Source organism: Aspergillus ibericus, assembly GCF_003184845.1.
Source record: "Aspergillus ibericus CBS 121593 unplaced genomic scaffold BO80scaffold_8, whole genome shotgun sequence".
NCBI classification, from domain to species: Eukaryota; Fungi; Ascomycota; class Eurotiomycetes; order Eurotiales; family Aspergillaceae; genus Aspergillus; species Aspergillus ibericus.
In genome coordinates, this window is record NW_020292106.1 from 292162 (window position 1) to 306626 (window position 14465).

General features: G+C 54.6%; 5 protein-coding genes across 5 annotated transcripts; all 5 read left to right on the forward strand.

The window, feature by feature from the left end:
* Window positions 1-925: 925 nt before the first annotated feature.
* On the forward strand, window positions 926-3645 carry BO80DRAFT_269998 (translation initiation factor eIF2B catalytic subunit epsilon). Its single transcript, XM_025714822.1, has 6 exons — window positions 926-1077; window positions 1142-1219; window positions 1283-1339; window positions 1403-1527; window positions 1603-2774; window positions 2843-3645. The coding sequence occupies exons 2-6, from the start codon at window positions 1142-1144 to the stop codon at window positions 3514-3516; spliced, it is 2106 nt and encodes a 701-aa protein (XP_025578097.1). The 5' UTR covers window positions 926-1077; the 3' UTR covers window positions 3517-3645.
* On the forward strand, window positions 3623-6592 carry BO80DRAFT_452922 (RING finger protein; the record flags this gene model as incomplete). Its single annotated transcript, XM_025721975.1, has 5 exons — window positions 3623-3689; window positions 4569-4961; window positions 5024-5552; window positions 5618-6504; window positions 6564-6592. The coding sequence occupies 5 exons, from the start codon at window positions 3623-3625 to the stop codon at window positions 6590-6592; spliced, it is 1905 nt and encodes a 634-aa protein (XP_025578098.1).
* A 47-nt stretch (window positions 6593-6639) lies between these two features.
* Window positions 6640-7277, forward strand: BO80DRAFT_270056 (uncharacterized protein). Its single transcript, XM_025714823.1, has one exon. The coding sequence runs from the start codon at window positions 6728-6730 to the stop codon at window positions 7217-7219; it is 492 nt and encodes a 163-aa protein (XP_025578099.1). The 5' UTR covers window positions 6640-6727; the 3' UTR covers window positions 7220-7277.
* Window positions 7278-8441: 1164 nt separating this feature from the next.
* Window positions 8442-10308, forward strand: mrsA (putative mitochondrial carrier protein). The gene is made up of 8 exons (XM_025714824.1): window positions 8442-8646; window positions 8832-8901; window positions 8965-9000; window positions 9120-9252; window positions 9326-9418; window positions 9478-9534; window positions 9603-10047; window positions 10132-10308. Exons 1-8 carry the CDS (start codon window positions 8609-8611, stop codon window positions 10181-10183), a joined length of 924 nt encoding a protein of 307 aa, XP_025578100.1. The 5' UTR covers window positions 8442-8608; the 3' UTR covers window positions 10184-10308.
* Window positions 10309-11257: 949 nt separating this feature from the next.
* On the forward strand, window positions 11258-14287 carry BO80DRAFT_375888 (putative AAA family ATPase). Its single transcript, XM_025716637.1, has 3 exons — window positions 11258-11530; window positions 11629-13672; window positions 13736-14287. Exons 1-3 carry the CDS (start codon window positions 11447-11449, stop codon window positions 13954-13956), a joined length of 2349 nt encoding a protein of 782 aa, XP_025578101.1. The 5' UTR covers window positions 11258-11446; the 3' UTR covers window positions 13957-14287.
* Window positions 14288-14465: the final 178 nt, after the last annotated feature.

Consider the following 14465-nt stretch of genomic DNA (forward strand, 5'->3'; position numbering starts at 1 on the left):
TACGATTTCTTTTTCTCTTATGAAATCTTAGCCGTACGATACTGTTGTCTCGGGGAGTTGTACTGCTTCTACCTGTTCATCTTTTTTTATCCTTCGGACTTTCTCGATATATCCCGGAGTTGGGGGCGTGTATTGTTACTTGCATATGTTGCGTCGTTTCGTTTCTCCTGGATGGCCGGTACAACCAAACTGGTACTTGGTGGATGGTAGGTGGCATCCAGATACCTTGGTTTGGAAGGGAGGACCTTGGACTGGCAGCATGTAGTGTTCATCGCTTTCTGTACGCGTCATTGGATTTGAACACTTGTTGGGGCGCTCGGTAGCTCTTTGTTGTGTGGAAGGGCAATTTGCGGTGGGTCAGTTTAGCTAAGCATGATGCTCGACAGCAGGGTTGTTGGGTCAGAACGTGGGATTATATAGAGCCAAATTCAATCTATTATTAACTCGAGCTCGAGCGCCTAGGTACTCCAATAGATCCATCGCAGTCAGGGCCCGGACTAAGGGGCAGACTGGACATGTGCGCGCCACACGCACAGCAACCTTTGGGCCTGAACCACCGCCAACCGGTTGGGAATCATACGATCCAGCATTCGATCCGCCCACCCGATCTTTCTGTCGCCCACGATCTTGCGTTCATCAGCTTATCCATGACAGATAAGGTTCTAGACCGTCGGTCCCTGAACAAGGGATATTCCTTCGAGTCTATGAGGGCCCAGGCCCTCGATGGTGTTCTGGACCCTTGGACCTCCAAGCCGCTCAGCCACCGTGGCTGAAAGCCAGAAACGGCACTAATCACGTGATCAAATCTCACGTGCCAGGTGGGCAGCATGTGGGGTGCCTAGCAAACAGGACAAACCGTCCAGGTGGGATGAAGTCTGACTCCTCCGCCCGAGGGACGGGCTTGGCGGAGATTTTGCGAGTTGACGCGCTTGGTGTACCGTTGTCGGATTGTGCGCATTGTCTGGGTGATCCCTGGAGCCTGCTGTTTCTTCTCCTAGCTTTCTATCCCACCCCCTTATCTATACCGTTTGACTGAGGCGGGGAGCCTAGACCTCCTCACCAACTTACCTACCCGATGTGAGTGCGCATTGTGTGCCCATTCAGATTTCGGCGATACCATTGCTGACCGCTGCTGTGATAGATGGGCCCGAAACAAAAAGGCGGCGCGGCAAAGAAAGGAAATGCCACGGAGGAGGTAGAGGAGACATTGCAGGCCGTGGTATGCTATTTGGAAGCGCAAAGATGAACAATGTCGGCTTTGGCTAATGACTCGGTGCCCTAGGTGCTTGCGGATACCTTCGAGACGAGATTCGAGCCGTTCACACTTGAGAAGCCTCGTGTATGTGCTACATGACTGACAAGCTACAAAGATGAATCTGTGGACTGATGCAGAGCGATTTAGTGTCTTCTGCCGCTTGCGAACACCCCTTTGATTGAGTACACGCTCGAGTTCCTCGCCAACGCCGGTGTCGAAGACGTTTTCCTGTACGGAGGCGCGCATTCGGATCAGCTGGAGAAATATATCAAGTATGTGGGCTCATAGTGGGGGTTGGGCACTATTTCATGTTGGCGGTATCGGGGCTGACAAGGAGGCTTGCACAGTGCGTCCAAATGGAGAGCGCTATCGTCGCCGTTCAAGCAGTTGACCTTCCTCAAGTCGACATCGACATCGGTCGGAGATGTGATGCGTGACCTTGACGGCAAGCATCTCATTACTGGGGATTTCATCGTGGTCAGCGGCGATGTCATCAGCAACCTGCCCATCGAAGGCGCGCTTGCGAAGCATCGCGCTCGCCGTGAAGCCGACAAGAATGCAATCATGACTATGATCCTGCGGGAAGCTGGCAGGAACCACAGAACCAAGTCTTCGTCGGTGTCGCCCGTCTTCGTCATCGACCCCACCAAGGACCGCTGTCTACACTACGAGGAGATCGATCAACATTCCCCCGAGTCTTCTCGCCTGAACATCGACGCCGAACTCATCACTACACACCAGGAGATTGACCTACGCCAAGACCTGATCGACTGCAACATCGACATTTGCACACCCGATGTTCTGAGTTTGTGGTCTGACAGTTTCGATTATCAGACTCCCCGGAAACAGTTCCTGTTTGGTGTGTTGAAAGACTACGAGTTGAATGGAAAGACTATCCACACGCACATTGTGAAGGACCACTATGCAGCCCGGGTTAGGAATCTGAAGGCGTACGATGCCGTCAGTAAGGATATCATTTCGCGGTGGGCGTACCCTCTGTGCCCCGACACCAACCTGCTTCCTGGCCACAACTACGAGCTTCGGAAGGGTAGCCTGTATCAAGAACAGGGCGTGACGCTGGCTCGCTCGTGTGTGATCGGTCGGCGAACGGTCATCGGCCAGGGCACGAGTATCGGCGATAAGACGACAGTCAAGAACACCGTTCTCGGACGGAACTGCAAGATCGGCAAGAATGTTACTCTGGATGGTGCCTTCATCTGGGATGGTGCGGTCATTGGCGATGGAACGACTGTCGACCAAGCGATTGTCGCTGACCGGGCAGTGGTGGGTAAGAACTGTACCATCGAACCTGGGTCTCTGATTTCCTTCGGTGTTGAGATCGCCGATGGTGTGAAGGTCAGCGATGGAAGACGCATAACGAAAGCTCCCCGGGAGGATGACGATGAGATCCCAGCCAGTGAACCCGAGGTTGTTGGAGAAGGTGGCAAGGGTTATGAGTACGTTCCTTATGAAGATGAAGACGAGGATGAAACAGTCAGCAATGCTTCATCTGGGTTGGGTATGTGCTTTTTCTATCTTACAGTTCCCTTAAGCTGGGTATATGGTCGGCTAATGTTGCTCTCGCAGTCTACAACATGGCGCACCTGTCTCTTTCAACGGAGTCCATCTCGACATTATCCTCTGAGATCTCCGAATTTGGCCGGTCTCGTTCGGGAAGTTTCAGTACTACGATGTCCGAAGACGAAGACCAGGACCACTTCGTCCATGATGCTGCGGCTAGTGTCTACGACAGCTTGCGAGATGGCGTTACGTCCGATGTGGTACAGCTCGAGTTGGTCAGTTTGCGCATGACAGCAAATGCTTCGGACCACCAGGTCCGACGGGCAGTTGTATCGGCCTTCATGAAGCGCATCCACCAACTGATGGAGGGTGGCAAGGGAGCCGGCGACGCCATCCGCGAGATCTTTGGCAAGTATAAGGAAATTGTCGAGCGGGCCATGTTCGACCGGGACAGCAACGCGAAGCCCGACCAAGTGGACTTGCTGCTGCTTCTGCAGCAGGACCTGGTGCACCGCAACCGTGGTGACACGGTACTACTGTTCACGGCCAAGGAGCTGTACGACCTGGAGATCGTGGAGGAGGAGGCTTATGAGCAGTGGTGGGCGGATGAGCGATCGAGCGCCAGTGAGGAGATGCGCCAGGTGCGCAGCCAGACCCAACAGTTTGTGGACTGGCTGGCCAATGCTGAAGAAGAGGAGAGCAGCGAGGAGGAGGAAGACAGCGATGAAGATGATGAGTAGATGATATAGATCTCGTGGCCTATCAGCCGCGCAGCGTTGTTAAAATTCAATGACGAAGGTTACCACCATGAAATAGTTCCGAGCCATGGGCGATGGGTGATGGGCGATGGGGCGCTGGGCGCTGGTGATGGTGCCTGGATTGGTGCCTGGCAGGCCAGGCAGCGGCCGGGGAGGTCAGGTGTGCCGGCCTAAAGAAGCAAATATAATTATGGTTATGGCTCTGCCTCCTGGGCCATTTGAGGTATTTGTCGGTGATCTCATCCTCTTGCCCGGGTCCAGTCCTTCTGCCAATAAAGGGTTATCCAGGTCTGTGTGCTCGGTCACCCTCCCAGGGAGACGTGTGCTGATTACGCTGGATTGTTGGCCATCATCCCCATCATCATCATTTAGTTCACTGTGGCGGTAACAACCCTGAGAAGCAAGGTTAACAGTGCTGGGTTAAGGACCCTCCAGAAGTGCACGGCTCGACCACTACCACTACTGTGAACAGCTGCTGCTTGTTCCTTGATTACTTCCCCCACAGTTTGGCTCTTGGTGGAGTTCTTCCACTCCGGGCTCGGGCCCTTGCTGGCTCGTCTGCTGCAATTGACCCTGCCAAGTCCCTCCCATCGAGCCGCGATCGATCACAAAGCATCTCTGTACTTTTTTCCCTCCCTGTTTGTCGGAAGGGGACAGCAGAGGTGGCCGGACTACTTTGGACTCGTCTTCCGTTCAAAGGGATCGTGTGCGGTGTCGAACCCCCTGATCCAATATCCATTTACGAACCCCACACCTCGCCTTCCCGTGACGTCCGTCCGGGTGTTAGTGACACCCGCCCCTCCCTTTTGCTCAGCAGTTGAACGAACGTCAATAAGCTAGATACTATCCACGCAACGATCGGCTGAGGGCTAGTGCGGCACTGTCCCTCACATCCACACCTTTCCTTTTATCGTCTTCCCACTCCTTCCCCCTCTCCCGGTGTCTGCTACACTGGTAGGCTGCGGCTGTGTGTTGTCTCGGGATAAAGAGGTCTCGACATCCCATCTCGAGACCTGCCTTTTTTCTCGCGTCAGCACATAAACCGGCTTGCCACGGGCAGAACGCTTTCACCACGCCTCCCCTCACGAGGAAGAGAAAGGCGGCCGCGGCGACGCTGGTAGATAACAAACCCCGAACAGCCGCCACCAAGGCTTTCGTCGCCCTTTCGCCTGCCGCCACCCGAACGTCTCCTTCGGGCCATTCCTCCCGCAAAAAGCATAAGCCCGCCGACCAGAATCTTGATTCGGATTCCACATCAGCCACCCCGAGGAACTTCTCGGTTCCCGTACGAGCGAAGTCGTCGTCGCCTGATCTTAATACCCCGGCCTCTACCAGCATGGAGTCGGATGAGGACTTCATGAGCGTGGGGTCTAGCCCGGATGACTTCCTGGATACCCAAGGAAGTGACGTCGAGAGTCTTGGAGAAGGTTAGTGATCAGATCATTTGGTTTTGTTTGTAATTCATGTTGACAGAGTGTATTATGAGTAGACTTCGGTGACGACTTTGATGGCGGATTTTCCAAGGACAAGGACATCATCGCGACGAAACGGAAGCCCTACGAGGTCGAGTTCAATGTCTTGAGCCCAGGGGATATCGAACGGCAACAGAATCTGCAGATCAACGAAGTCTCATCGATCCTAGGCCTGCCACCAGAGTCGTCGGCCATTCTGCTGCGATACGGACGATGGAATCGGGAGAAGTTGATTGAGTCATACATGGACCACCCCGAAACGACGCTGGAAGAAGCAGGCCTCGGCACCAACTTTGAGGGAACGCCAAAGACCGAAGTAATACCAGGGTTTGTGTGCGACATCTGCTGCGAGGATGGGGACGACCTCGAAACATATGCCATGCGTTGCGGGCATCGGTTCTGTGTCGATTGCTATCGCCATTACCTCAGGCAGAAAATCCGAGGAGAAGGTGAAGCCGCCAGGATAGAATGTCCGGGCGATTCGTGCAATATGATCGTGGACTCGAAGTCATTAGGTCTTCTGGTGACAGACGATCTCAAGGAAAGGTGAGAATTTCAATGTGCCTTCCCGATTGCTTATGCGTAACCCCTTTGCTAACGAGCGGCCCTAGATATCATGCACTTCTAACACGGACGTACGTGGATGACAAGGACAATCTTAAATGGTGCCCGGCCCCGAATTGTGAATACGCAGTCGATTGCCCTATCAAACAGCGTGACCTTCGTCGCGTTGTGCCTACAGTGCAATGTGATTGCAAGCACTACTTCTGCTTCGGGTGTACCCTAAATGATCATCAACCGGCACCTTGTACGCTGGTGAAGATGTGGCTGAAGAAATGCGAGGACGATTCGGAGACGGCGAACTGGATATCGGCCAATACCAAAGAGTGCCCCAGGTGCCACTCGACGATTGAAAAGAACGGTGGATGCAACCACATGACGTGTCGCAAGTGCAAGCATGAGTTCTGCTGGATGTGTATGGGACTCTGGTCCGAACATGGCACCAGCTGGTACAACTGCAACCGCTTCGAGGAGAAATCTGGATCCGAGGCCCGAACAGCGCAGGCGCGATCCCGGGCGTCGCTGGAACGGTATCTCCACTACTATAACCGATACGCCAACCACGAGCAATCAGCCAAACTTGACAAGGATTTATATCTCAAGACGGAGAAGAAGATGACGAGTCTACAGTCACAATCTGGTCTCTCTTGGATCGAGGTACAGTTCCTCGACACGGCATCGCAGGCGCTCCAGCAATGTCGCCAAACGCTGAAATGGACATATGCCTTTGCCTACTATCTTTCGCGCAACAACCTGACCGAGATCTTCGAGGATAACCAAAAGGACTTGGAGATGGCGGTAGAAAGCCTGAGTGAGATGTTTGAGAAGCCCGTACCGGAGCTGGCGAACTTGAAGGTCGACATCTTGGACAAGACGGCGTACTGTAACAAGCGGCGGGTGATCCTGCTGAGCGACACGGCGGAGAATCTCAAGAATGGTACGGTGTTCCTGTCCTTTGGCCCCATGACTATGGTTACATACTGACTTGCGTTCCAGGGGAATGGACCTTCAATGTGGATTGGTAGACTAGAGTGTATAGAATGATCGGACATCTCTCCTGTGAGGGCCGCACCCGTCCCCCGGCCAGTGGACGAGCTTCACGACGTGCATGACGACAGCGCATATGGTTTTCATCTAACTCTCACTCTCCGGCGTCCGCGATGTTTCCTGGATGGTCTTTAATTGTATGTATCAACTACTTCTGGGCGATTTCGTGTGCTGTACTCGTTATATTTTTCCATCTTAGCAGATACGATGCGGGAGTATGTGAGTTGACATGGATCTTTTCCCTCTTTTCTCTCTCCACCCCGGGGTGGGGGTTGGCTGCATTTGGATTGAACACGTATAGGATGGATGGGGGCGCCTGTAAGAACCGAGGGGTGCATCCAGTATGCCAACCGGGAGATTGGAAATCGCTGGCTACTGGGGATGGTTGCCTATATATATGTGAAGCTGATCTTGCCGAGTGCCTTATTTGCCTCTGTACAAATTACCGAGACGATCCGCGCGATGAGTCCCACGTAGCAACGACCAGTGATCCACTAGTGCCAGATCCCATCATCCAGCCAGCCAGCGGTGTCTGCCAGACCTTAGGGACTACTAGTAGGGTACGGTTGGACTGGGCTGGCTGTCCCGGTCCCAAAACCAGCTAGTAGAAGAATGGCACTTAACGCCGAGGGACACGCAAAACCAGGCAGCGGTAGTGCTCCGTAGTAAGTACATAGTATCTCGATACGGGACTATCTAGTACTCATCAGATAAGACGGACGGCAGGGCAGAAGGATCCAGGATCATCAATCTGCACGTCCGCGGCTCCTCCGCGGCGACCGATTCCTCCGTGATTCGGCGGTTGACTGGTGGGCGAAAGGCACCACCAGAGCGGACAGAGAAAATTTTTAGAAGGGGAGAATAATGCTGGTGATTGGGTGGGGTTGACTGATTCAGACTAGTAGATTGATTTTTCATTTTTTTTTTTCTTATTTTTCCTTATCAATTTTTCGGGGTTATTATTTGCCTAGGATGTGGGTGGGAACGGGGGGTGAGTATTCATTACTCATGGGGGTATCTCCGTCATCGGATGGAGGGTTTTGTGCCTCCTGGACATGGTATTTGGGAGTACTTAGTCGTTACTAAGAAGGAAAGGCTAGGGCAGTCTAGGTCGGGGAAGCTGATTCAGCGCCGCGGTGGGAGAAATGGTTAGTTTTAGGCTAGGTTAATTAACTATTGGTGGTGCCGAGGAAGAAGGATGTACCTATCAATCACTGGGGAAGGAAAAGGATAATATGGAGTAGATAGTTATTCAGATAAGGTGAGGGGAAAGCTAAAGGAAATGACAAGGCCGGGCTAGAAGTCACCCGGAATCAGGAAAGAAGGCAGCAGCAGCAGCAGCAGGAGGAGGAGAACTGGAGGGTTGGGTCCGGCTTGCCAGCGATCCAGCAATCATATCAATCTATCAATCTATGAGCCGGACGAACTCTGGCTGAAGCTGGGCTGCAGCTGCGCCCGGAGGCCGCTGGCTCTGCCGTATGCAAATTCCCTGGCTCTCCCGCCGGGCCGTTCGTCTTGATACGCCGACGATACCACTCTTCAAGCGGGCATCCGGCCCCGCTGGCAGGGGCCGTGACCAAACGGAACCGTATTGAACCGGACTGCTCCTTTAGTTCACCTTCAGCAGCAAAGAAATTCCCGGCTGTCCAGAATTATTAGTATCGAGGATCATTCGTCTGCCTCTTGCCAGTCCTCTCCTCTCTCTCTTCCTTCCGCGGCATTGATCCTTCTCCCCGTTTTTCTTCGGGTTGACTCTGCTCACGTCCTCTCTACTCCTCCCTTCCTGCTCCTTCACTGTCCTCCGTCTGCTGTCTCCCCTTCCGCCGATATTCTTCCTCTCGGAGTCCGTCTTCCTCTCCGCTCCGCAAGTCCGTTTTTCTGCGTCGGCTCTCTCGACCTCCAGCTCGACCGACCCCCGAGTTGTCCTCGATCCGGCTCTTAAAACCCCCTTTATCTATATCGACTACAGCTGTGCTGTAAGCCAGTAAAGCTCCATGGCGACCCCCGAGCAGATTCCCGGGCAGGAATATGAGTATGTCGCGGTGTTTCCTATTTCTGTTTGTTGCAGTTCGCTAGCTCGCGCAAGGATCTCTACGGGGCCGTCTCTACACCGGACAGCTTCGAGGGTCGGATTGCGCCGTCCGAGTCAATTTCGGAGCGACATTCACAAGTCCACCCCCTGTACAATGAGCGCAACTAACACTGGCTGGTAAATAGCTATGAAGCCCTTCCCTCGAATTACGGCCTTGGCCGGAATATGCTGGCTGGCGCCTTCGCAGGAATCGCAGTATGTGGAATGAACGTGGCGAATTGGTGCTAGGGTCTGGTTGTGCTGATGGCTGGTGGCTAGGAACACTCTGTCATGTACCCGGTCGATTTGTTGAAGGTACGTTGCTTCAGGTCTCCGATGGTCGGGTTGGAGATGGCTGGCTCCATTCCTGCACCGGCTTCGCGAGTGGTGTGCGGGTTGCGAATGGCTCTGGCTAATGGTGGGGTATCGTACAGACACGCATGCAAATCCTGCATCCCTCGACCGGCGGGCTCTACACAGGCTTGACCAATGCGGTCTCCACTATCTACCGGATTGAGGGCTGGCGGACATTGTGGAAGGGCGTTTCGAGTGTTATCGTGGGTGCTGGTGAGTGCCAACCATTTCGTGGGCGCGGTTAGTTCCATCGCGGCGGAGGCTGACTTGTATCCTTTCCTGCCAGGTCCGGCCCACGCCGTCTACTTTGGTACATATGAATTCGTCAAGGAAATGGCCGGTGGAAACGTGGACGATGGTCATCACCCCGTGGCAGCAGGTGAGCCTTGATTTTCTGGAGTTGGGAGAAATCGAAACGCAATTGCTGACCGTGCCAAGCGCTGAGCGGTGCGTCCGCGACCATTGCTAGCGACGCTTTGATGAACCCCTTCGATGGTGAGTCCCCGCGACACTCGCGCTTCCACCGAGTATTGTGCGTCTGGAGAATTCGCTGACAGGAGCAGTCATTAAGCAACGGATGCAAGTCCATGGCTCGGTACATAAGAGCATCGTTCAATGCGCCAAAACCGTCTACCGGACGGAAGGTCTCCAGGCGTTCTACGTCTCCTATCCCACCACCCTGTGCATGACTGTTCCCTTCACCGCTACTCAATTCGTCGCCTACGAGTCTATTTCCAAGGTCATGAACCCGTCGCAGGATTACGACCCGTTCACCCACTGCATTGCGGGAGGTTTGGCGGGTGCCTTTGCGGCCGGTCTCACCACCCCGCTCGACGTTGTGAAGACTCTTTTGCAGACCCGCGGTCTGGCCCAGAACGAGGAGATCCGGTCGGCCAAAGGCCTGTTCAACGCTGCGGCCATTATCAAGCGACAGTTCGGCTGGAAGGGATTCCTGCGTGGCGCTCGCCCCCGCATTATTTCCACGATGCCTAGCACCGCCATTTGCTGGTAAGTCTTCCGCTCCCTTGGTTGGACCCTACGATTACCTCCGATCCTTGCGCTTTGGGATCGTTCGCTGACGCGATCATACAGGACCTCCTACGAGATGGCCAAGGCCTACTTCAAGGGCCAGGTGGACAACTAAGCGCAGCCGGCCTCTGCTAACGACCCGATCGCATGAATCCGACTCACTCCAGCTCAGCGACCCTTTTTGTCTCTGGTCCCGGTCAGACTTGTCTGCGGATCAAAAAAAAGCCCATTTCCCAAAAACTCCAGTCATAAGAATAGGAAGGAATCACGACCAAAAGCGATAAAAAACGAAAAAGATAATTTTCAACGAGAAGTCAACTCCTTCACCTTGCTTGTATCACGTGCGGAGGACGGACCAGATCACGATGCAGGCTGAAGGCAACCGAGCCACGGGCGGGTTGGCTTCCTGGTCAGCCATCATGTCTCCGATCTCTCGCCTTCTCTCCTCCTGTTACTCTTCCTATCTCTTCTCTCTCCCTCCTGTTTCTCTCTTCCTCCGGCTTGACTTCTCTCGGGGATGCGCCCAATGGCCGAGACCCTCGGGTTTAATATACGCAACACCGAGGCGATCACGCACGAGAGATCGGCCGAGGGGTCATTCTCCGACACCAAATTGGGAACCTTATCATTCTGACGTGTATTTATCTGTTTTGGACGGGGTGCTGTTGGCTGGGCTGTGGACGATGAATTCAGGCCACCCGGGATGTTGGTGAACGCTTTTGCCTGTTTGGCCCGGGGCTGTTGAGGCCTCGGGGTATGTTTCATTCGTGCTTCAATCGCGTACTACTGGCGTTGGCATGCAGGGAACATCTGGACGAGTTTCCTTTTTTTCTTTCTTCTTTCTTTTTTTTATTATGGTTGATCATCGATTTGCATTTCCCTACTGTTTGGATGTCTAATGTTCGGATACAATCTTGCGCATGTGTCGGGTTGGTTGCGGATCTGTATGTACTCTATAGAGGAACGGTATGACCATACACATTCAAGGCCCCGAGTCTGAATCATGTCTCGGACGAGGGCCCAGGTTGAGATTCCAATGTCTTGAGAGGTGCCATTCAAAGCTCGTGGGGCGAGTGGCCCTGTGCAGCCCAGGGCTGGTAACCAACGACGTCACGGAGAAAACTGGGGGGGAAAAACCGCCTCCGGCTGCTGCGACTCTGACTTGCCTGTACGACATACACCACCACCACTTCAACTTCCTCTTCTCTTCGCTCCATTATCCCGGCTTGCCCGCGCTCCCTCTCTCCCATCCTCCCATTGTCCAATTGATCTTGTCCCCTCGTTTTCTATTTTTTTTTTTCCCCCATCTCTTTCCCCTCCGCTCCCTCGTCCTCTTGCGGGCGGGCCCTGCACATTCCGCCAACCCAGCGCCGGGTGCATGATGAAGCCGGCGTCGTCGCTGCAGAAGACCTACGATGACTGCTACTTGATGTGCTCCACCGCCGTCTACTTTGAGGGCCAGGTCCGTCCTTACGCAATGCTACCTTCCTTCTCTTCCCCTCTGTGTCTCCTCCCTCCCCTCTTCTATCGAAAACTAATGCCTCTCCGATCGGCTTACAGCAAAATGAAGAGGAGGCCTTGAGATCTTGGCGCTCCGCTCTGGAAACGATCTACTATCATAACGCTTATCGAGTCCCCTCCAAGTATACCCCCAAGAACGAGACCGAGCGCGCCCTACAGGACTCGATCCGCCAGCTCGAACTTCAATGCCGCGAGCGGGTCGATCTCCTCCAGGCCCTCCGCGACAGCAGAAAGGACTCCTCGGGACGATCCCCTCCTCCTCGCACCACCCCCGGCTGGATTGGCGACGGGACCGTCCCCGCGGTCGGATATACCGATCTCTCCAAACCCCCCACCATCCCCGGTCGCCCGGCCCCATCCACCGCCGTCAGCTCCGAGTCGATCAGGAACGATACCGCCAGTGCTGCTGCGTCATCCCCGGCCGTTCCCATCCCCGCACGGCGCACGCAGTCGCATTCCTCGAGCAAGACCGACTCCCGCACCCCCAGTCCCGACCGGCGGAAGATCATGCCCTTCACCCTGCGTACCAGTGATTTCAAGAAATTGGGAAAGAAGAAAGACAGCTCCCGTCGGCGCGAGCTGCGGCCGGCCGCAGCATCTCAGGCCGCAGGTCTGGCTTGGGGTAGTATCTACCCGGCTTCGTCATTGCCCGACAAAACCGCCAGTGATGCCGCCCTCGCATCCTCCCGGTATACCGCCTCCAATGATCCCAGCTTTCGACGAGAGCCGGGGCCCCTTCGATCCCATTCCGGAGACGGACGTCCTCCGCGGAAAGTGTCGCATCCAGTCGACGATTCTGATAGCCGTCGCACCGGACGGAAGCTTCGCGCGCCGGACCAGACTGCCCGGCGGCCGCCTGCGAAGAAATCCGCATCGAGTACTCCTTCAACAACGCCGACAGCATCCACACATCGCACCCCAACTGCCGAAGATTCGCAGCAATCGTCCGCTCGTTCCCAGTCTGCCTCCGTGGGGGCCCGCTTGAGAGACGCCGTTCGCCCACAGCCGCCACCAAAACCATCTGTCAAACCCAAGCCAGTAGCATTGAGGGCGTCCAATCCAACAACAGCCCCTCCAGGGCTATCTCCAGGGACCCCGGAGGTGTCTGGCAAGTCACCGACCAAATCGACGTCGCGACCGCGGGTCACTCCAGCATCGTCAGCAGACGATGCCTTGGTTCCAGGCTTGGATCGGATGACACTCTCGGCGGGCAGTCCTGTTCGATCAACCCCGCAGCTTAAACGAACTGTAACGCCCCCATCGAGTGATCCGGAGTCATTAGGCCCCAAGTCTACCGAACCCGACGACGAAGATGAGGTAGATGACGAGGAGGATGACGCGTATATGGATATCCTGAACAAGCTTCCCAAAGGAGTCGATGTGACTGCCGCTCGACAGATTCTCAATGATATCGTTGTCCGCGGAGACGAAGTCCATTGGGACGACATCGCCGGTCTCGATAACGCCAAGAAAGCCCTCAAAGAAGCCGTTGTCTACCCCTTTCTCCGACCTGATCTTTTCTCTGGTCTACGTGAACCCGCGCGCGGCATGCTCCTCTTTGGACCTCCAGGAACAGGGAAGACTATGCTGGCGCGCGCCGTCGCTACGGAATCCAGATCGACCTTCTTCTCCGTCTCTGCGTCCACACTGACATCCAAATGGCATGGTGAAAGCGAGAAGCTTGTGCGTGCTCTCTTCGGACTGGCCAAGGCTCTCGCCCCATCCATTATCTTCGTCGATGAGATCGACTCGCTGCTCTCCGCTCGATCTTCGGGAACTGAGAACGAAGCATCTCGCCGGTCGAAAACGGAGTTCCTTATTCAATGGTCAGACCTGCAGCGCGCAGCAGCCGGCCGCGAGCAAAAGGATAAGAAAATCGGCGATGCCAGCCGCGTGCTCGTCCTCGCAGCCACCAACATGCCCTGGGACATTGACGAAGCCGCTCGTCGCCGCTTCGTCCGTCGACAATATATCCCTCTTCCGGAGCATGAGGTCCGCGAACAGCAGCTCCAGAAGTTACTCAGTCACCAAGTGCACGAACTGTCCAGCGAAGATATTGAAGTCCTCGTCCAGGTTACTGAGGGTGAGCGCTTTCCCACATCACCCGCTTGTCTCACACAGATCAAGACTAACCAATTATAACCAGGCTTCTCCGGTTCTGACATGACTGCTCTCGCCAAGGACGCTGCCATGGGCCCTCTCCGGAACCTTGGGGAAGCGCTCCTTCATACCCCGATGGACCAGATCCGCCCGATCCGCTTCCAGGACTTCGAAGCGAGTCTCCTATCCATCCGACCTAGCGTGAGCAAGGAAGGGTTACAGGAATACGAAGAATGGGCTCGACAGTTCGGAGAGCGAGGTGGGTAGTTCTTTTCCCCCCCTCCCTCTGGCTGTTTGCAGTCCTTATAACAATCTCTACGTTGGTGTTGGGACTTTTTTGGGATGGCGTACCGGGGGTGACAGGATGGAATTGGTAGGATGCATGCCCGGATTGGTAGGCCAGACGGATTGGTATGTTGGTGTTTTTCTTGGATTCTGGCCGGACGGTGCATGGTATGTTATTGTTTGGGATGATGCATTACTTTGATGTGGGTATCGCTGTAGGTGTACGTTGTGTGGGATGAAGTCTAGTTCCATCCGATTTCAATTCAACGCATCAACGCATCAACGCAACCAAAACCAAAACAAGCAGTCCAACATATTCTCATCATGTGATACACTGTAATTCCTCCTCCCTTATCCCCTCTTCTCCCGTACCCTGCTCTTTCCTCTTCCGTACCTGAAAATCCCCATCCGGAAATGGAAATGAAAAGGTAAGCCCATGGATAGAAGGCAAGGTAAGGTGAGATACGAAAGTAACCGACAAAATGTAACCT

What these genes read in the sequence shown, in the direction of transcription:
- BO80DRAFT_269998 (XM_025714822.1), top strand. Translation starts at nt 1,142, where the DNA reads ATGGGCCCGAAACAAAAAGGCGGCGCGGCAAAGAAAGGAAATGCCACG. An exon ending in TCACACTTGAGAAGCCTCGT is followed by an intron (nt 1,340 to 1,402) that starts GTATGTGCTACA and finishes AGAGCGATTTAG; the next exon opens with TGTCTTCTGCCGCTTGCGAA. An exon ending in CAGCTGGAGAAATATATCAA is followed by an intron (nt 1,528 to 1,602) that starts GTATGTGGGCTC and finishes AGGCTTGCACAG; the next exon opens with TGCGTCCAAATGGAGAGCGC.
- BO80DRAFT_270056 (XM_025714823.1), top strand. Translation starts at nt 6,728, where the DNA reads ATGTTTCCTGGATGGTCTTTAATTGTATGTATCAACTACTTCTGGGCG.
- mrsA (XM_025714824.1), top strand. Translation starts at nt 8,609, where the DNA reads ATGGCGACCCCCGAGCAGATTCCCGGGCAGGAATATGA. An exon ending in ACCCGGTCGATTTGTTGAAG is followed by an intron (nt 9,001 to 9,119) that starts GTACGTTGCTTC and finishes GGTATCGTACAG; the next exon opens with ACACGCATGCAAATCCTGCA. An exon ending in TCATCACCCCGTGGCAGCAG is followed by an intron (nt 9,419 to 9,477) that starts GTGAGCCTTGAT and finishes GACCGTGCCAAG; the next exon opens with CGCTGAGCGGTGCGTCCGCG.
- BO80DRAFT_375888 (XM_025716637.1), top strand. Translation starts at nt 11,447, where the DNA reads ATGATGAAGCCGGCGTCGTCGCTGCAGAAGACCTACGATGACTGCTAC. An exon ending in CCGTCTACTTTGAGGGCCAG is followed by an intron (nt 11,531 to 11,628) that starts GTCCGTCCTTAC and finishes ATCGGCTTACAG; the next exon opens with CAAAATGAAGAGGAGGCCTT. An exon ending in CCTCGTCCAGGTTACTGAGG is followed by an intron (nt 13,673 to 13,735) that starts GTGAGCGCTTTC and finishes AATTATAACCAG; the next exon opens with GCTTCTCCGGTTCTGACATG.